The 20,871-nt window shown below is 43.1% G+C and overlaps 2 protein-coding genes across 13 annotated transcripts in view; one reads left to right on the top strand and one right to left on the bottom strand.

The window, feature by feature from the left end:
* WRN (WRN RecQ like helicase) overlaps positions 1-11,679 on the bottom strand; it is an 86,668-nt gene extending 74,989 nt beyond the window's left edge. The window contains exons 1-6 of one of the 11 annotated variants that reach the window (XM_075929326.1): positions 11,553-11,613; positions 10,681-10,766; positions 3,241-3,348; positions 2,993-3,114; positions 1,764-1,870; positions 733-878 (exon numbers count right to left, since the gene is read on the bottom strand). In XM_075929326.1, the coding sequence (XP_075785441.1) occupies positions 733-878; positions 1,764-1,870; positions 2,993-3,064 (325 nt within the window). In that variant the 5' untranslated portion in view covers positions 3,065-3,114; positions 3,241-3,348; positions 10,681-10,766; positions 11,553-11,613. Of the gene's footprint in view, positions 1-732; positions 879-1,763; positions 1,871-2,992; positions 3,115-3,240; positions 3,349-9,461; positions 9,548-10,680; positions 11,256-11,552 lie in introns of those variants that run through there. The other 10 variants (XM_075929331.1, XM_075929323.1, XM_075929325.1 and 7 more) reach the window with 10 other exon arrangements.
* Positions 11,680-11,729: 50 nt separating this feature from the next.
* Positions 11,730-20,871, top strand: part of PURG (purine rich element binding protein G) — a 33,855-nt gene continuing 24,713 nt past the window's right edge. Inside the window, exons 1-3 of one of the 2 annotated variants that reach the window (XR_012903946.1) lie at positions 11,730-11,924; positions 13,834-15,114; positions 17,229-20,871. The exon at positions 17,229-20,871 is cut by the window's right edge and continues 24,713 nt beyond it. Coding sequence is in view for 1 of the 2 variants with exons in the window: in XM_075929333.1 (XP_075785448.1) it covers positions 13,847-14,860 (1,014 nt within the window). In the remaining variant the exon portion in view is untranslated. Of the gene's footprint in view, positions 11,925-13,833 lie in introns of both variants that reach the window. The other variant, XM_075929333.1, reaches the window with a different exon arrangement.

Raw genomic sequence — 20,871 nt, 5'->3', positions numbered from 1 at the left:
CCATTATCCTGGCTCAACTAGCTAAAAACCTTATAAGGGACACTGTCAGAAAAATTTAGGCCTACAGTTTCATTTCTGTGGAGAGGAGAAAAATTATATTGAGCAAGTAGGTACATAATAAAATCCCCCAAAATAGGTATGACTGTTAAATAATTTTTTATTTTAGTAAAAATTATTTTCTTCATTTAAAACTCTCAGCTGTGCTGTGAATCCAAAGAGTCATGTGCAGGCAGCACACAAACGCAAGAAAGAGATTGCATAAATAAGCTATGATAGTCATCTTCAAAGAGAAATGAAAACATTAGCACAGTAAATGAGAAGGAAACGTCTTTTCCTCCTGCTGTGGGAACAATGGGAGCTATTGGAGACTGAGCACTTTTGAAGATCTGACCACTTCATTTAGATGCCATCTGGGACCTGCAAGATACTAAACTGTTATGAAAAAAAAATCTAGCTCTTAACATTTATTCGGATTTAATTTACAATTTTAATAATACAGATAAGGAATTTTTAATTACATTAATGTTATATTAATGGTGGTATTTTCAGGATGTAAACTACTTATATGGGCCAACATAGACTGAGGTACTCATGTAGAAATGCATAGTTCTCTGCATTAGCTGAAACAGGAAGTACTAACTTCTTCAAGAGGCAAAAGCATAGATTAAGTAACCTGAATCAGGAAGGCAATTCATGTTCATATGAGTCAGGGCACAGAAAGAATGTACTAACCTCTCATTGAAGAAATGTGAAACAAGTAACATTTTTTCTCAGACACACATATTTGGATTAGGGCAACTTTCCCTCCTTTCCCTTTAGTAAATGATGGTGGCCATTCAATGTCAAATCCTATCACTCCTCCATCAGATAAGTTTCTTCTGAAGAGAAAATAGGTTGATTTAATTCCCATTTAAATATTCTACTACACATATATCGAGTATGACATCTGACAACAGAATAGCTTCCTTGAAAATGAATGACTAAAAAACTCTCTTACTCTCTTTAGGGGCTGTGAAAATTTCACCAGAATTAGTAGAGTTGTAGTCCAACAGCCTCCATGCAGAGGGTAAAATTCACCTTAGTAGGAAGAGCCAACATGAAAAAATGGGCAGGCAGCCATTTTGCTGGCCTGCTATGCTGCAAGTAAATTCACCCCAAGAGAGAGAAGTAGATCACTCCTTCCTTCTGTATTTCTTGGAAGTCCTTGTGTAGAAGTATTTTCCCAATTTATTTTAGACTATTTACATAATGAATCGATAAAATATTAAGTCCCAATCTTGCAGAGATCCAAACACATACTTTACAAACTATAGTCCTATTGAAATTATTGAAGCCCCTGCAGCTAGTCACACTGTGCAAAGTTACACACTTCAATGTGCAAATCCTGTACCATTCAAGACTGTCTCCAGACATGAAGTCTCAGAAAAAGAGTACCAATTGCAGAACTAGTCATCTAAATTAAATAAAGCTTATTGCTTAATATCCACTCACTACAGACACCTTTCAGTAGCATTTATGAATAATTTTAGAGCTAAGAATCTGTAACTTCACTTGGTGCACTTTAACAGTATGTAAAGGCAGACAGAATTCTGCTACTTACACTAAAGACGTGACATCTACTATCAACAGACATTTTCTATGGCTCAATGGCTGACTCAGTCTGTGTATGAAAATTACACAACAGGTATAGATCTGTGTATTAAAAACATAAACCCTTCTCTGAGATAGAGATAGACACACCAAGAAAACATGTAAGCTTTTACCTGATATCTTCTGACAGAAAGGAACAGTCGCTGGCATCGTAGCTGTAAACAACAGAGCCATGGAACTCTAAGAAAGGCAGGTCATTTTCCAGAACACTCCTCTGGATCTGTTATAATGTGTATTCAGCCACATTGCAAATACATTCATTAGCACAATTGTTGCACAATAGTCTTAGCTATCAAAACAATTTTGGGATTAATTTGTTAGGCTGCGTCTAGACTGGCATGATTTTCTGGAAATGCTTTTAACGGAAAAGTTTTCCGTTAAAAGCATTTTTGGAACAGAGCGTCTAGATTGGCATGGACACTTTTCTGCAAAAGCACTTTTTTGCAGAAAAGTGTCTGTGCCAATCTAGACGTGCTTTTCCGCAAAAAAGCCCCGATCGCCATTTTCGCCTGACTTTTGCCTGAACAGAAGCAGAATAGTATTTCTGCAAGAAGCACTGATTTCTTACAGTAGGAAGTCAGTGCTTTTGCGGAAATTCAAGCGGCCAGTGTAGACAGCTGGCAAGTTTTTCTGGAAAAGCGGCTGATTTTCTGGAAAAACTGGCCAGTCTAGACACAGCCCCCACTGTAAAAATATTTAGCAGAAAAGTTACAAACTTTAAAACAGAGCTCATAGCCCTGGTTTCAAGCACTTACAAATTTGTCAAACTCTAACCATTTGTTGAAATTTTCCATGGCAGGTGTCAGTCTTTTATTAACTTGCTTTTGTAAAATTTCAGCCCAAACAGTTCACCATTTCTGAGAACAAGACTAGGCTCTAAAGTCTGATATTGTTTTGTTTTTGAATGCAGTTATTTTTAAGTAATTCTACATTTGTAAGTTCAACTTTCATGATAAAGACATTGAACTGTAGAAATTGTATTTAGGGTGAACTGAAATATAAGATTTCTTTTGTTTCATACAATGCCCAAGTATTTGTAATAAAAATAAATATGAAGTGAGCACTGTACACTTTTTATTGTGTTGTAATTGAAATAAATATATTTGAAAATGTAGAAAACGTCCAAAATATTTAAATAAATGAGATTCTATTAATAGTACAATTAATCGTTATTTTTTAATCGTTCAATAGTTCTAATATACAATTAATCTACAGACAAGCTGTAAGTATATTAACAAAGAATACTTGAACAATGGGACGAGCTGAAAATGTAGTAAAATTGAATGTAGGTCCAAACTATCTGTGTAATGTAACACAACTAAAATTTCACATCAAATCCTACCTTTTTTTCACCCACATCATCTTTACTCTGTGCAGTCATCCATTGAGGAAGTTTATGATGTGGAGAAGTCATTTTCAATTCTATTGGATTAACACTTCTGCTGCATTTCTGTTATTTTTGTTCTGTAAAATTGAAGGGGGAAAAGGACCTTATCCTCTCACACGAAGGGTTGAATTATAGATTGGAAGAGGAAAGTCATTGACTGTATTAGATTAATAAACTCAAACTAAGAAAAATTTTCTTCGTACCTACCATTCCTGCTATCAAAAGCTGGTTATGCACTTGAATACACTCTGGTTCCAGCTGCTTAGCCAGTGAGTTCCTTCAGTTCAGTGGTCTGATTCTCTTTAAAACGTCTGCAGCAAACACATATAGCTTAATATTTGTATTTCATCTTATTTTCTTGTAATATTTAAGTTCCTGTCATTACCATCTGCCACTATTTTAAAATATATAGAGAGATTTAAGCAATGCAAATTCCAACAATTCCACTGTGTCAACGTTGTTCTGAAGAGTCAGCCAACATGTTTTTTTCAACGTTCACACCACTCCACACAATTTATCTCCCATCCTGTGTTTACTTGAAAATGCTTGCAAGAATTATGTTCCCTTCTCACTGTATCCCCTCATTGGCTCCCTGTTCTCCATTTCATCAAACACATTCCAAAGCCCTTCACAGCTTTTCTCTCCTACATCATCAAGATGTCAGTTCCCACCTCCATCCTGCCAATGCCAGCCTTCAACACCTGATTGTTACGTTAAACAAGCACCTTCAGGCCCTCTCTCATAATGCTGTACATATGGGATGAGCTCCTCAAATACTCTCAAAGTCACTTCACTGTCCTCTTTCATTTCTCTCAATTCTCATGTCACAACAATTCCTACAAAATTCTTGGCAACCATCAAGCAGCTGGTATGATAAGCCCAATGCCTGCATGCTATGCAGAACTAACTTTGTGCCCCCCTCCACCTACTTGTCTAAATTCACCTGTTCATTTGTCCTAAATTATAAGCTCTTTGTAGCAGGGACCATCTCTCAGCGTGTTTGTATAGCACCTAGCACAGTAAGTCCTTGGCCCATGACATGAGGTCTTAAAGCAACAAAGAGCCTCCTTCATAAGGTTATATCTTCTACAAATGTCATCGATGACCTTTTGGTTCCTCTTCTAGATCCCTTATAAATAAGTAGAATAAGTCTGAATGTGTGATACTGCACTAGAAACACCTCCCTCCACCTCCGTACGTTGCTAGTCAGCATACCAAGTGTCTAATTCTCAGATACTGTTAGTTCACACAAGTAGGGCTATGATTGTCACACATTCACCCTATAGCATGGTTCCTGTACCACAGAGCTTGCCCAGGTCTCTGCACCTGTCCCACACACTTAAACCACCACCCAGGTTTGGCACATCCATTTCTCCAGAGATAGAGGAACAGAAGGACAAATTTGATTGTGTTACATGTTGGACACAGGGCTTGGTAACAGCTGGCACACATGCCATAAGTGGCAGCCAAGATGATTGTGTGTGGCACACTGAGGCAGGAGAGCGGAGAAAGCCTCGAGCCTCGCTGTGTAATTGGGGAAAAAGCTGGAGCCATGAAGTAAGTGCTCCATGTATGTGTGCATGCACGCCCCCGCCCCCGGCTGGAGAAACAAAGCATGCACCTGCACACTGCCTGCATGCTTTTCCAGCTGCTCCATTGGCCAGAATCCGGCCAATGAAGCAGCGGGAAGCCATGCCTGGGACAGAAAGTCTGAGAGCAGTGAAAGCGGGGGGCAAAAACAGACCTGGACACCCTCTTGCCCGTGAAAGATGAGCTGCTGCCAAGACTGTGTCCCCGCTGCTGTGCACTTGCACCTGCCAGAATGCCCCGTGGGGCTGCTGGAGTCTGTCATCCAGGTGCCAGCAGGCTGGATCCTGGCCAGCCTGCCCAGACCTGCCAGCCAGATTCCCTGCGCACCTGGCGAGTCATGGCCTCCATTCTGCACTCGGCCCATGGGCCGCTAACTTATTCCGTGTGTGGAGCAGTGTCTGGTTGTCATGTTGGAGTGACTGTTACTTTATTTCTCCAGGGTCTGTAACAGGATATATTTATTGTAAGTGCCACCCAGACACTGCACCCTCCACCCTACTTCTGTGCCAAGACCCTGCAACTCCAACCTTCCCCCTCCCCCATGGCCAGACACCTACCCCATACCTACTACAACCCCTTCCCCCCTGGCCAGACACCTACTCCTAACCTACTCCAGCCCCCTCCCCCGGCCAGACACTCACCCACAGCCTGCTCCTGCCCCCTCCCCCTGACTAGACACCCTACTCTTCGCCTGCTCCTGCACCCCATCATGGGGAAGCGCACGCATGCACGCACAGGAAAAGCCGGAGCGGAGGCCAGGGCAGGAGACCAAGCGGTTGTGCAGTGGAGAGAACCGTCCCTCACTCCCTCTGAGGAGAGCAGTGTGGCCCAAGGCTCGGAAAGGTTGTGCGACACAGTGTTGATGCACAGAAAGTTGGTCAGAAATGGAGAAGCAGACACACTGAACTTGAGTGGACTAGCTCATACTGCCACTTAATTTGGGGGGCATTTCATGGACTTTATTCAAATTCAGTTCAACAACAACTGTGATATCGGTGAGAAAACTTCGTAGCCTTAACCTCAAGCACTAGAAGAATGTGATATGTACATAACTCCCTGGGAGAAGAGACCTTTTACATGAAGTTTATTGTATCAAGTAGGAATGTAAAATCCTGATTAATTAGTTAACTGGTTAAGTGTTAGGTTAACCTCATGTTTAACTAAGTAGAATCCTGGGTGAGGGATCTCTCCAGCCTGGCTGGAACAGCCCTGTGTGGCACTAGTTCCCAGCCCCTGCTGCCAGTCACCCAGCAGCTCTGCATTAGGACCCAGCAAGGCTACAACAGCCCTCTACCCACAACAGGCCCTTTTCCCAGGAACGCTTATGCTTACTGGGTAACTAGTAAGCATCCCTAGTATTAAGGTGATTCAAGGTACAGTACAAATAAGAAATTTGTCTTTTTTGTTAAAACCCTATTACTGCTTCTTCTTATAATAAACACTATTTTGATGAAGAAAAACTGATGTTTTCAGTACTCTTTTGTGTGTTAAAATAAACTCCAAGCACAGCTGCCTCTAACATCACAAATCGCCAATTGATTTAATGCCAGCAATCAAAAATTATTCTTGTTAGAAATAAGTATAAAGTTGAGTAAGTAAAAAATTTAGTCAGAGGCTCATTTAATCAAACTCATTCAACATTTGGTCTAACTACCAGTATTAGTAATTACCACTTTCTTTAACAGGCTACTCTGGTATTTCTTTCAAATCTTTTCTGTGATCACGATGAAAGCAACAAGCAGTAATTATCAATATAGAAGCTATTTATTTCCTACAATTCAGTTTAAGCCTGTGATGCACAGAAAGTTAGCCTCTTTCACTCAATGCCACTGTTACATTATTGCTAGAAAGTAGTGCTGCTTCTGTCAACAAATCTTCAACTATTATACAGAAATAAATAATGCGTAACTCAAAATATCTTCTGCCTGATATCATTAAGGCTTATTATATTTTCTCCAGAAATGTGACCCTGCCTTTTTAATGTAGCTGTCCAATGTCTCCAAAAAACACATCCTTCAAAGACAAAATGATGACATTTTGCTAAGTATTTTTTGTAGTTTTCTGTATCCAGTTATTTCATACATTTATTTGTGCTATGGCTAATTCATATGTAATCAATGTGTGATAATCAGAGGAAGATACCAGTACAGAAATAAGTTTAATAGTATTATAGGTGTGTAAGGCGGACAAATTTTCATAAATGATGTACTTGAGAGTTTTTCTGTCTGTTCAAGAACGCCTCAAATGATAAAAACTAGGACCACGAAATTTAGAATACAGCTTCCTCTTATCATAACCCTAAAACAAGATACGGGTTTGGTTGTGCCAGGAAAATGGGATGTGCCTGAAACAGGATTGCTTTTCATAAAACCAGACAATCACCAGACAGGTAATTGGCTGGGGACAGGGATTAGCTGGGGCTGTTCCCCACTTCCCAGGTCCAGGACTACCCCAGCCCTGAGCTTCCCACCGCACTGGCACCCTTTAGTGAGGGAAGGGGGGAGAGCTTTGCTCCACCACCCAATATATACAGCGACACGTACAACTATAGAGAACAGAAACAATCACCAGGCAGTTGAAAGGAGCTGGTTGGGAGCATGCTGCCACCCTATCTGGGACTGCCTCAGCCCTGAGCCTCTCTTGCCCTCCCCACTCCGTGGCCTTTAGGAAGGGCAGGGGAGTAAAGCGCCCCTTCTCCATTCATATTGGATAGGGTGGATAAAAAAAAATATTTTTAAAAAAATTCAAAAAAAATCTGTTTTAATTTAAATTGAATTTATTTTGAAAAATCAATAAAATACTAAATTTCTCATTTAAAAATAAGTTACAATTAAATCTTATCATGAACATGCTATAGCTACACATACAGTCTTAAAAAGTAATTAATGGCTCTCATCTGTGCAGCCTAACAACCAGCTCTTGCTTCTTGAAAGTTCTGGGCCTTCAATTTCGCTCCTCAGCAGATTAACAGGCGCAAAGACAGACACAGGCTCGAGAAATGTTTTTGTTCTGTGCTTATGTGGGCAAAGCAGAGTTAGTTAAGACTGTCTAAAGATGGAGACAATATATAGGAATGGATGGAGGCAATACAGAAAGGAACAGTGGAGTGCACTGCAAAGAAAAAGGGAAGATATTCAGCACATACACAGCTTCCTATACTTCCTTAAACTTTTGCCATAGAAAAACTATCATGGCTTCTGGGTGTAAAAGTGCCTGGGAATGTTTTTAAGAAATTCATTCCCTGGGTAAAAAAAGGAACACGTGTAAGCAGCGCAAGAAGATGATGCAGGGCCTCGCTGCAAGAATGAATCATAAGGAAAACTGCTTTACTGGGAGAAAATGATGTGGATCTGTCTGAATAACAATGTGGATCAACTTTGCAATTAATCATTCTTCAAGACTCCCGCTAAGCCTTTTATTATAAAAGTGTGATTTAACAAGTAAATTCCCAAGTTGTTTGTCATGTTGGATGTTGCTAGAAAAAAAAGTTTGTCTTAGCTAATCCTTAAGGCTTGTTTAATAAGTTAACTTTGGTGATAGATTCTAAACATAGAATACAATATGGAAAATTGCAATATGATAGATTTAGAGGTGCTGGTTGTCACCAAGTGTCATTTTCTTATTTTATATTAAACAATAAATACCTCTTATTTTGGAACATCATGATCACAGACCATAATGGTAATGCCGTAAGTCTATTCCCTATTTTACATTAGCACAACTCAGCTTTTCCAAAGGAACTCCATCCTATACTTGTTTTCAATGGGGCTTACTCCAAAATTAAGTGCACTGTTAGCACAGTCAGTCTTAGCTTTTTGAGTAACTTGGAATCAGATCTGCATCAAAGAGACAAGGGGAGTGGGGAAGGTGAGTGCTACTTATAGAAGTTTTAAGGTCACCGTACAGGTAGGCAATGTCTACACTGCAGGCTTAGCCGTTCTTGTGCAAAAACTTGCAGAGCGTCTACAATGCACGTGCATTCTTGAGCAAGTAAATTTACAATAAGCGTGGGAACAGAGCTTCTTGCACAAGAGTTATTCTTCTCCCCACAAGGAATAAGCCCTCTTGCACAAGAAGGCAGTGTGGATGGGCAATAGAGGTTTCCTGCACAAGAGAGCATCCACACTGCCATGGATGCTCTTAAGCAAAAGCACATCTCTTGCGCAAAAGCACATGGCAGTGTGGACACGCTCTTGCACAAAACAGTTTTTGCGCAAGAAGCCTGCAGTGTAGACGTAGCCATAGTGGTATAAGGACTTGTCTGTTACAATTAATAAAATTTGAAAATAAAAGAGTTTAAGAACTGACATCAGCCAGCAACTCAGGAGACTGCTTCAATTGCAAATGTGAAACATTTACATAACATTTAAGATTTAGTTTAATAAAATGTAAGTGCTATTGATTTGTGTGTGAGATTTAGTTCTCACCATTCCTTATGTACTACTGCTGCATGTGCAGCTTGACACAGGTAATAAGTATTATGTACTATTTCCTAAATTAATAAAATTCATTATCCAAAAAAATTACACACAGTATACCCTCTTAGATGCTGTAAAATGCTGTACTGAGCTGTACATTAACATTTTAATGATCAGATATGCACCACTGTTTGAATCAGCGGGAAACTTGATTTAAACCGATTTTTGTGTGTGTGATTTAAATTGAGATACAAATCAATTTAAATCACCTTGACTTAAACCAATTCTCCTGGTATGGGAACATTGCTGGCTGTTATCCTTTTTCATTGAACACAGGGAAAGTGCAGAATTTGCTGCAGTCCTCATCCTAGCTGTGCCCAATGGAGCAGCAGTAGCCATGGAAAGGCACTTCTCACCTGGCCTCAAGCTGCTGTGGTGAGAGAACTGGGATAGTTCTCTGTCCCCGACACAGTCTGCATACTGAACACTTCATCCTCATCCCCTATTCCAGAGGAATGATTTAAATGAAAAAAAACAAAAATTATTTGAGCTAAGGATCTGAGCATTGGTGGGAAAATCTTCAGTAATAGGTATATAAACAAAAGACTGTATTGCAAGGTTTACAGGCTGAGGCTGGTACAACTGTAACAGTCATACTAGGCTTTAGACCAGCGATGGGCAACCAAGACTAGTAAGTAGGCTGCATGAGTGGCCCTCCTTTGTCTCAGTGGGCTGCATGATTCAGTAGTGGGCAAACTGTGGCCCACTGGGGTTCCATCGGAGACCCACAGACCTCTTCTACCTCTTCCCCCACGCCTTTGGAGCTCCACATTTCCTACTCCCTTCCCTTCCCAGCACTTTTTGAGCACCATGAATTTTCAGATTCGCATTGTGTTCCGATTCCTCCTCCTCCTTCCCTCCCCCCAGCTTGAACAACTGTAAACAGCTGATTCACAGCATCCTATCTCGGGATGAAGGGGGAGGCACAGAGATAAAGCACGACTCAGCAGATTCATGGCACTCCTCCCCTTCCCTCACAGCACTTGTGAAATAGGAAGTGCAAGACTTCACTACCCCAGTGCACAAGAGAAGTATGATGGAGGGTGCAGACGGGGTGTGCAGGCCACAGGTTGCCCACCACTGCTTTAGAGCTAAAGAAGGGCTGACACAATCCTGTGCTGGTGAAGTTACAATATTACTATAAACACATGCTAAAAGGTGATTTTTAACAGAACGTGCCACAATGTACCCAGCTAGACCGCAAGGCACCTGACTCCAATATCATGGAAAATACTGCAGCAGCCACATGTAACAACAAGTTCCCATAGTAATAAGAATTAAAATAACAGAAATTAAGAGGATAATTTATGAAAAGCAGCACTCTCCACCCCCCACGCACACTGCTGCCTCTGAGAGAGGAGGGTCCACAGAGCTGGCGCGTATTGGTTCCTACCTGTCCTCCTCGCTATCTGCACTGCTGCCTATCAGAGGCAGCAGCACAGGGATGGAACTACTGGATCCCATCTCCTCCCCTTTGCTGCCTCTGTATCAGAGGCAGCAAGGGAGGGGGGGAAATGTGTGTAATTAACAGGATTAACCAATAAGCTCAGGCTTATTGGTTAATCATGTACTCACCTACACACTGACATTTCTGGTCTCAGCCCGTCATGTACTGTATACTGACAATGTCCATCAGCAGCAGTAGCTTGAACCCAGATGTGCTGTGTAAGTTCAAATGCTAGAATTATCTTGCAGAAAATGTATTTCGCTTCATTTGTGTGCACGCACAGCGAGGCCTGCTAGAGGAACTTGACCGTTCAACTCCCCCAAACTGTGCATCCCTGTTGCTCCCGCCTCAATTCGGGAGGCCCAGCCTAGTCCCCCCCAAAAGCTCCCGAAGTTCACTCTGCAGAACCAGGGAGTGGCTTGCGGGAGTATTCCTGACTGCGAAGCATCGGGCAGACAAACTCTGCAGCTGGCAAACAGGTGACAGACGGGCCCCCCCACGGCCCGGCCCAGCCCATGGGGCGGGGTACGGACGGCTGCAGGAATGCATCCAGGCAGGGCTACACTGCAGCGAGGGGCAAGTGGCCCAGCGCGCCCCGGGCTATAGCGCACGCGCATCCGAGCAGCGCGGACGCGCCTGCCCCAGCTGCAAAGCCCCGCGGGGCCCGCAGCTGGAGTCCCCGGGAGGAAGCGGCTTCCCCTGGCCACGAGGGGAGGGGAGCGCGCGCCAAGTCCAGAAGGAGCCGGGCGCGTGCCAAGTCCAGCAGCCGCGAGGCGCCGGGCGCGCGCCAAGTTCAGCAGCCGCCGGGCGCCGGGCGCGCGCCAAGTCCAGCAGGCGGGAAGGCGGGTGCGCGGCTCAGCCAGGTCCACGAAGGGAACAGCCCCGCGCTAAGACCCAGGCGGCGCTGGCGGGCCCGGGAAGCGCCCGCCCGCCCGGAGAGGGGAGGCCGGCGCCCAGCCCTCTCCCCACCGGGGTCCCCTGCCCTGTGCTGCTCCCTCACCTCAGACACCTTCCGCCCGCGGCGGCGCACGGACCAACGTCATTCACGCGCCGCCCGTCGCGCAGGAACACGTCACCCTCCCGCTGCCCAGGCGGGAAGGTCAGGCGAGGGCACGCGCATGTGCAGGGCGGCCCTGTCGCGGTGCATGCCGGGGGCTGTAGTTTCAGGGCCGAATCGGTACCTGGGAAAGCGGCGCCCGCTCCATCCCGCGAGCCCTGAGGCGCGGGCCCTGCTCTGCCGCCGTATCTCTCGGCGGAGCCCGCGGCGGGGCGGAGTCGCCGCGCGGCCTGCGGGGGATGCTCCTACCCGGCCCCAGACGCGTCTGTGCGCGGCGAGCGGCGGCGGTTGGTGAAGGGCAATTGCAGCAATGGAGTAAGTGCCCCCTTCGCCTGCCGCCGCGCGGGGCAGGGGGGCCCTGGCCGGGGAGGGGGGCGTCAGTGGGGGGGCCCTGGCTGGGGAGGGGGGAGCCGAGTGGGGGGGCCGTAGCCTGGGGAGGGGGGAGTCAGTGGGGAGCCGTAGCAGGGTGGTGGGGTGGAGGTCAGTGGGGGGGGGTGTCAGTGGGGGGGCCGTAGCCTGGGGAGGGGGGGGTCTGTGGGGGGGTCAGTGGGGGAGCCGTAGCCTGGGGAGGGGGGGGTCTGTGGGGGGGCCGTAGCCTGGGGAGGGGGGAGTCAGTGGGGGGGTCAGTGGGGGAGCCGTAGCCTGGGGAGGGGGGGGTCAGTGGGGGGACCGTAGCCTGGGGAGGGGGGAGTCAGTGGGGGGGGTCAGTGGGGGAGCCGTAGCCTGGGGAGGGGGGGGTCAGTGGGGGGACCGTAGCCTGGGGAGGGGGGAGTCAGTGGGGGGGTCAGTGGGGGAGCCGTAGCCTGGGGAGGGGGAGTCAGTGGGGGGGTCAGTGGGGGAGCCGTAGCCTGGGGGGGGGTCAGTGGGGGGACCGTAGCCTGGGGAGGGGGAGTCAGTGGGGGGGTCAGTGGGGGAGCCGTAGCCTGGGGGGGGGTCAGTGGGGGGACCGTAGCCTGGGGAGGGGGAGTCAGTGGGGGGGTCAGTGGGGGGGCCGTAGCCTGGGGAGGGGGGGGTCAGTGGGGGGGGTCAGTGGGGAGCCGTAGCAGGGTGATGGGGTGGAGGTCAGTGGGGGGGCCGTAGCCTGGGGAGGGTCAGTGGGGGGGGCCGTAGTCTGGGCAGGGGGGGTTAATGGGGGGCCATAGCAGGGTGGTGGAGCGGAGGTCAGTGGGGGGCCATAGCCTGGGGAGGGTCAGTGGGAGGCCGTAGTCTGGGGAGGGGGAAGTCAGTGGGGGGCCATAGCAGGATGGTGGGGCAGAGGTCAGTGGGGGGCCATAGCAGGGTGGTGGGGCGGAGGTCAGTGGGGGACCATAGCCTGGGGAGGGGAGGGTCAGTGGGGGGACTGTAGCCTGGGAGGGGTCAGTGGGGAGCCGTAGCCTGGCAGAGGAGGGTCAGTGGGGGGCCATAATCTGAAGGGGGGAGGGTCAGGGGGGGCCGTAGCCTCAGGGGTTACTATGGGGTCTTCTCATTGGGGGGGCTGCATCCTGGGGGAGGGGTTAGGGGGAATGGGGGGTCACTGAGAGCAGCTACAATCTGAGAGAAGAGATCGGGGTCACTGGGTGGGGTTCAGCTTCGAGGAATGAGTCATGGAGTGTGGGAGTTCAGGCTGCAGCCTGCGGGTAGCATGGTCATTGGGGGGCTGCCGCCCTGGGGGAGGGGGAGTCACTGGAAGAGTGCTCTGCAGTTCCACGACTGTTGGGTGATTTGGGTCATCACTGGAGGAAATGGGGGATTGATGTAAGTTTACTGCATTCAGGGACAAATTAGGGGCAGTAGAGTCACATGGTTGGGGGGGGGGGATTACAGAGGACTGTTTGGCATTAGAGTGGGGCTATGCCAGTGTCACCCAGTCCCTGGTGGAACCCTCCAGCCCTGGGGGTTGTAATAAGATTAGTGAGATACTGGGGGAAGGAAGACAGTAATGGAATTGTGGGGATGATTATCAAAGAAATGGGGAGTTGTGGGATGGCTGTTGGGGGAGGGTAATAGTGATGGGAACTGTGAAGGGATGGTTGTGGGAGAAGCTTGAAGCTGGTACATAAAGTCTAATGATAGGAGGAGACACTGAGATTGCGATTTCTTCCTATGTTACTGTGTGTCATGGTAAGAGACTGAGGTGTCAGCATCATTGTGGGGAAAGTAACACTGAGTCAAGATATTCTGAGAATCAGCACAAGTACCTGGCACTGATGTTATGGTCTGTATCTGTTATATTTGTCATCTGCAGCTGACTGATAAAGATGGAGAGAGGGAGAGGAGGAGGTGGCGGAAGGAGGAGTGTGGGGGGCTCTGGCCTGCACCGGAACATATACTCCCAGTCTCAACAACAGTATCACTATCCTGCCTCCTCTCAGGGGAGCTGCATGGAGATCCAGGAGCTAGCCTCGAAAAGGGTGGACATCCAGAAAAAGCGATTTTATCTGGATGTAAAGCAGAGCTCCCGAGGCCGCTTTCTGAAGATAGCGGAGGTCTGGATAGGAAGAGGCAGGCAAGAAAATATCAGGAAAAGCAAACTGACTCTCTCCTTATCCGTGGCTGCTGAGCTGAAGGATTATCTGGGAGATTTCATAGAGCACTATGCCCATTTGGGCCTTAAAGGTGGTCATAGTCATAGACACGAACACAGTAATGGTAAAGAGCAAGATTTGAGAAGGCGACAACAGCATCATCTGTCTTCTCCTCCAGCATCTGTTGAATCAGAAGAGCATCCTCACAGTGTCTTGAAAACTGAGTATATAGAAAGAGACAACAGGAAGTATTATCTAGACCTGAAGGAGAATCAACGAGGACGTTTCTTAAGGATTAGACAAACCATGATTAGAGGACCGGGCATGATAGGTTATTTTGGCCACAATTTGGGACAGGAACAGACTATTGTCCTTCCAGCCCAAGGGATGATTGAATTCAGGGATGCTTTGGTCCAGCTAATTGAAGAATATGGGGAGGGAGATATAGAAGAACGAAGAGGTGGGAATGATGAGCCCCTTGAACTCCCAGAGGGGACTTCCTTCAGGGTGGACAACAAGCGGTTCTACTTTGATGTAGGATCTAACAGGTATGGCATTTTTCTGAAGGTAAGTGAGGTGAGACCACCTTACCGTAACACCATCACTGTCCCATACAAAGCGTGGACAAGGTTTGGGGAAAACTTTATCAAGTATGAAGAAGAAATGAGGAGAATTTACAACAGCCATAAAGAGAAAAGAATGGATGTCACAGGTGACAGTGGTGAAGAACAAGAGGGTCTGGAATAGAGTGCATTTGAACTGGTCATCAAGCAAAACAGAAAACCATTAATTGGCTTGAGGTAGTTTGAGTATTAGCAATTTGAAGAAGTTGCCCCTCATTTTTTGTAAGTCCTTTTCCTGTTGTTAGTAACATCTCCAAATATATAATAATTCTGAAGTCTGATTACGTTAAATGACACCTGACATCTCTGTAATCTTTATGGAAATATCAGCTTCCCAAATCTATATGAATCAGCTGCTTCGTATTGAAGACTATGAAAGTAAGTGTATCAGCACAAAAATCTGACTTTCTGACCTTTAAATAGTCTAGATGAGGTACCAAAAAAGCCAGACTTACTTTATGCTGAAAAGTATTAGTTTCTGCTAATGACATGTTTTCCAGAACTAAATATTGTCTATTCTGAGTTTAAAGTCTGAAAAAGCTTAATTACAGGTCATTTTCCACAAAAATTGACTTTGTATGAATTTTATCTACTTGTATGAGGAAAGATAGAAATTTTAAAACAACGTCTACTAGTTACTGAATTTTAAATAATGGTTTGTATGGTTAAAATCTTGATAGCAGGTCAAGCCTTTATAAAGGATTGTCAGAGTGAAATATTAATTTCTTAACCTAATAATTTTGTGACAACCAAATAATTTGAGTGCCACAAAAAAGCAAAACTGTGTTTAAATTGTGATGGGTTATTCAGAATTAATTAAAATAATCCATTCTTCATCTACATACTACACCACACAAGGTTGAGGATTTTTAATGTGTTCTCAATTTCAAAAACTATTTTTGTATTGTTGATGGTTTGGGGGTTCTAGTAAGAAGCTGGAGAGTGAGTATTTTGGTGGAGGAATGATTGTTCGAAGGGAGTTTCTAGGGTTTCCTCCCAAATGTGCGAGTAACACAGGTATAATGTTAATAGTACAATATAACGATAACTTCTGGTTTTGTCCTTTCACTTTGAGAAAAAAACCTTTGGAAGATTTTGGTGCACCACTTCATTGGTATAAAAATGCTTCTCTAACTTCATACTTATTGAAAAAACTTAAAAAACAATGAATGGTCCTGCAAGGTACATTGTACCCTGGACTCCTTACACCATTTGTCTGAAGAAATGGGTTGTGCCCACAAAAGCTCATGATACCATCTACATTTTTTGTTCTTCTCTAAGGTGCTGCAGGACCATAAGTTGTTTTTTTCAGTTACAGACTAACACAGCTACCCCTCTAAGACTTTCATATTTATTGGTAGCACATTTGCAATGCCATGATTAAAGCTGTGTTAGCATGTGCATTATAAATTATTAATTTTATAGGTTTTAGTGTTCCAAGATATAAAAAAGTATCACCACCCAAATCATGGTTTTAATCATGTAGTTGAGTGTTCATGAGGATGAGCTATCTTTTAATCAAAATGGTAAATTTTAATCTGCTCAAGCACATTTATCTGCAACCAAAATTTAACCCAGTCTTAAGTTTAATCTACCCCCATGCTTCAAATCCACACTAAATTCAAACATCTTAATAAGTCTTTGATCTGACATGCTATTAGTAATATCAAGAATGGCTTTATGTGGGGATTAAGTGAATAATCTGGCCTTTATTTGGGTGCTAAATATGATCAATTAAACTATGAAAAAGTGTGCACCAAAGTCACCAAAGAACTATTAGGAACATATTACACCTGTGACAGAAAACAACAGATGTAAAGAAGTTAATTTCACTGTTTTAGGTGATCCCCTTAGAGCTAATAACCAGTTGGTATGGTGTCAAAATATACCATAAACTAATCACTAATGTATTGATTGATGTTTCAGATATTTTCTTATCCAAAGCAAAGTTTTCTTCTTTGGTCATTTGAATTGCTTATGGGTTATTTGGACCATGACCAATCAATTGAAGGTTTTAACCATAGTCCTAGGGCTTATGGTTCCTATTGGATTTTGAAGTACTAACAAAATTTTCAAGGAGTCCAAATCATACTAAAATAACAATTTATACTATTGTTGGCTTGATAGCAGAATATTAGTGAATGATTCATCAATGTCTAAATTACCATCTCACTAATTGCTGCTGCCCATCACAGTGCCTGAAGTAATGATGAACTTGTCAAAGCTTCCACCAGTCTGGAGCTAGGAATGTAAGAACTTTTTATACTCAGTTCTCCCCTTCAAGTGGTTTTTGTCCCTTCTATACTCAGCATCTTCCAGTCTAAAATAATTTTTCAGCACTCAATATTAAAAGCTAATTTGTTGAAATTATTCCTACATAATATGTGCAATGCAGATAATCTTGCATTACATGTGTTCCTTTGCTCTTAATAGAGACAAATATTTTAATTGTTCAAGTAATTAGTAATTTAAAAAATACGTTTCCTTCACAGGTTTTAAAAACAAACAGGTGCAAAGTGGCATTATTATTACTATCAAGTTGCCATTTTGGAGAATTAGAGCCAGACTGCGTCTTAGCTATTGAAAGTGCGCCAGTGAAGATGTAGACCTGTGTCATTTTGCACCACTGCTTCATAATTAGGTTTCCTGTATTTATTAATTGGCCTTCAGAAACGCATTGATGTATTGTAACTATTACCCCAGGAAGTCAGTATCTGCTGGATGCTGAACAAGCTCAATTCTCAGCTCTGATACACAGGTAAGTGTGGCCTTGTATTTTGTAAAATCAACTAATCCACTTCTTCTCACATGGTGATACGCACCTGAGTATCCAGGACTACATTTGAGCCAGCCATCTACAGTTAAAGCACTGACTATTGGTTTTCTATATAAATTGTAAAGCTCTGATGTTTGCAAATATTATGATTCAAATGTAATGCTAAAAAACTCAAAATGCAAACTCATAATGGTTAAATTTGGAAACGGGTTCCTCATTATTTTTGGCAGTGTGTTCCCAGCTTTTGAGAGCAGCAGTATTATACTGCTTATGTGCAGAAGGGCCCATTATAACACAAAGGAATATTGAATTCCCAGTGCATTTTAAATATTGTCATTCTTTAAGCCCTAAAACTGCCATGACCCTTAAACTTGAGAAAAACACAAGCTTGTTTGCACTAAAGAGCATGGCCAAAAACAATTCCAGGAGGACAGGGTGAAAAGCATCAGTCTGAATTTCTTGAATTAATAGGTTCTCATGAGAGAATTTTATATAGTCAAGCCCTCACCTCTGTTTTAAAGCTGTGTGATCCAGGCAGAAATTCTGCCAGTTCTATAATTAAATAATAATGCACTTTATATTTTGTAAATAATAGAAGCACATTTCTGCTATTAGTCATGTAGGATGTGCTTCAGTAATATATAGTCTAAACCTGTAAGGGATGGTCTCTTGCATGCATGTCTGTCAAAGCTCTGTTGTAATCACTTGATCCAGTTACATCAGTATGATAGAAAAGGCAGACACTATTAAAACTCCTTTCAAAACCATGAGTCTGATTTCCCACCCCACCCCAGAGGTGCTCAGTACCCATAACTCCCATTTGCTGAATTTGGAGTTGTTGGTGCACCGCGTCTCTGAAAAGTCAAGCTCCAAACATTTTGTAACGAATGTAAAGATAGGTTCTCTATTCATAATCTTTATAGAGCCAGGTTCAATAACTCCATCTCACTTTGCCTTTCTTCATGGCTGTCACAGAAGCCCTCATAATCCGAGAAATGTTGGTATGGAGTAATGGCGATTGGGTGGCCTACTGTGGTATTGAAATTAGCCAGTTTGTATTGACTCCAGCCCAAAGTGTGTAAATTTTCTTTCTTGTTAAAGTACAAATGTAGTATGTTGTTGGTTGTAATAGTGCTATCAGAGAGTTGGAAAGTGATCTGCACTAGAATGGTAAGGATTACCACCATGGCACTGTGTAGGACATCTCACCAACCATGACCAAATAGACTGTCCAGTTTCATGAAATTCAGAGAACTTAGCAAACCTAAAAGAAATTCTTGATTAAGGACGTTCAGAAGCAACAACATTTACTCCTGCACCTACGAGAGTGGGGAATTTATTTTAATGTAACAAAACTTGAAAATTCTGAATATAACTGCATCTCAAATGCAAATACACATTTCATACATAGATCAATGATATGCATGTACTTTATCCAGAAAGAAGTTGTTCTTTAAAGTAGGAGCAATCTACTCTTTATCATAAATGCTTCATATGTGTATTTAATATGTATAAATCTAATATATGTATATTGTAAATCCACAGTAGCTCAAAGCGAAATAATATATTTATCTAATACATTTATCTGTACAAGTTTAAAGATGGGACTTAAAAATCAGTCTCTGCCAGGAACACAGTTTGGTTAAATGTGTTATTTCACTGAGAGCTCTTACATATATTATTTATTACATCCCTTTTAGGATTTCTGCATTTAAATGTTTTGATGTATTATTTATTTGGAGTTTGGTGGAGAAAGGGATGGTATAGGACTCTCAGTAGAGCTGAAGAAAAATATGAGAAAAAATAAAATAACTTATTTCAAGGTGTCTTGTGTGAAATAAGTAGTCTTAGGTTTACAGGCAGCTTTGTATGCAGGTTTACTGTAAGCTGCCATAGTATTTCAAATCTGTCTTTAAATCTCCAAATGCTCGAAATCTTTAGGTAGAATAAATGTAAAATTCCAAATAAGCTGCTAGAAGAGTTTAAAACTGGTTTATTTGTGTGAAGGCCCAAACAAAATTACCAAAAACAATTTTAATGCACTTTTTTGCTAAAGGTATATTAGCCAAACAGCTGCATCCTTTTTCTTCAGGGGCCTATTAGAATGACTTAAACTCTGTGGGGAGGAGAATTAGATGAACTTTAGCTCAGTTGATGGACAACCCTTTTAACCAAAAGTGTAGTAATTTGTGCAGTGGAAATGGATTTATTTTGTTGTTTCGTTTTACTGTACAGTGTTTTCACAGTGTGGAAAATGAGTTAGTAAGCAGGCTATGGTCCCGTTGCAATGATACAAATACATGTTTTCTGTAAATAAACTATATATGAAATCTGCAAAGTAAGTCCTAAAAATTAATACATCTTGCATTTTATTTTCTATATTTTCTCTTAAAGTGAAAAATCTCTTAATCCTTTTGTGTGTCATGGCTTTTAAAAATCACCTTGTCTTTCTTATATTCTTTTTTAAAAATTCAGATTTGGAACAATTTTCATTATTCAAATGAGAATGAAAAAGTACACTACATTTAAAATGCCTTTCACAAGCAACTTGAGTTATTCTCTTAGGGAGCAAGTGTAGACGTACCCTATCTCGAGATAAGGATGCAAATGTAGTGTACCAAAATTGCTAATGAAGTGCAGGATTTAAATATCTCCTGCTTAATTAGCATAATCGTGTCCGGGCACCATTTTGAAATCACGTTATTGCGAAATAATGCATACAATGAGGAATAACAGTTATTTCGAGAGAAGGGTTTTCTCTCAAAATAATGCTGCTAAACGTGGCGTTTTATTTTGCAATAACGCGATTTCAAAATGGTGCCTTGATGCGATTATGCTAATTAAGCATGGGATATTTAAATCCTGCACTTCATTAGCAATTTCGGTACACTACATTTGCATTCCTATCTTGAGATAGAGAGCAAGTGTAGACGTACCCTTATATACACATGCTATCAGCAGAAATCCTAGAATGCATTACAGCAAATTACTTATGGATCAAGTATATGTGTGTATGGATTTGTAATATAGTACATATCAAATACATGGATAGGCATATTGACAATTTTAAGTACAAATGAAGTCCTAGGCCTGCAACTTTTGCTGAAGGAAGTAATCCTAATGCAAGTAGTCACATGACTAAGGATTGCAGAATAGGGCCCATAAAATAATTATTTTTTGATGGTAGCTCTTTTGCTTTTAGGCTTTGACCCATATTCTGATCCTATTGAGGGAGGTGGGAAGTTTTCAATGGGAACAAGGTTTTGCCAATTTCTGGATTCTCTTTATGTGCATCTGTGCACTACAATATCAAAAAGATATTTTTGAATTTGGAATCCTTCATCTGCAGTAATTATTGT

The sequence above is a fragment of the Pelodiscus sinensis genome, chromosome 5 (genome assembly GCF_049634645.1).
Source record: "Pelodiscus sinensis isolate JC-2024 chromosome 5, ASM4963464v1, whole genome shotgun sequence".
NCBI classification, from domain to species: Eukaryota; Metazoa; Chordata; order Testudines; family Trionychidae; genus Pelodiscus; species Pelodiscus sinensis.
The sequence above is the reverse complement of the archived record's forward strand: the minus strand, read 5'-3'. Positions and strand labels throughout refer to the sequence as shown.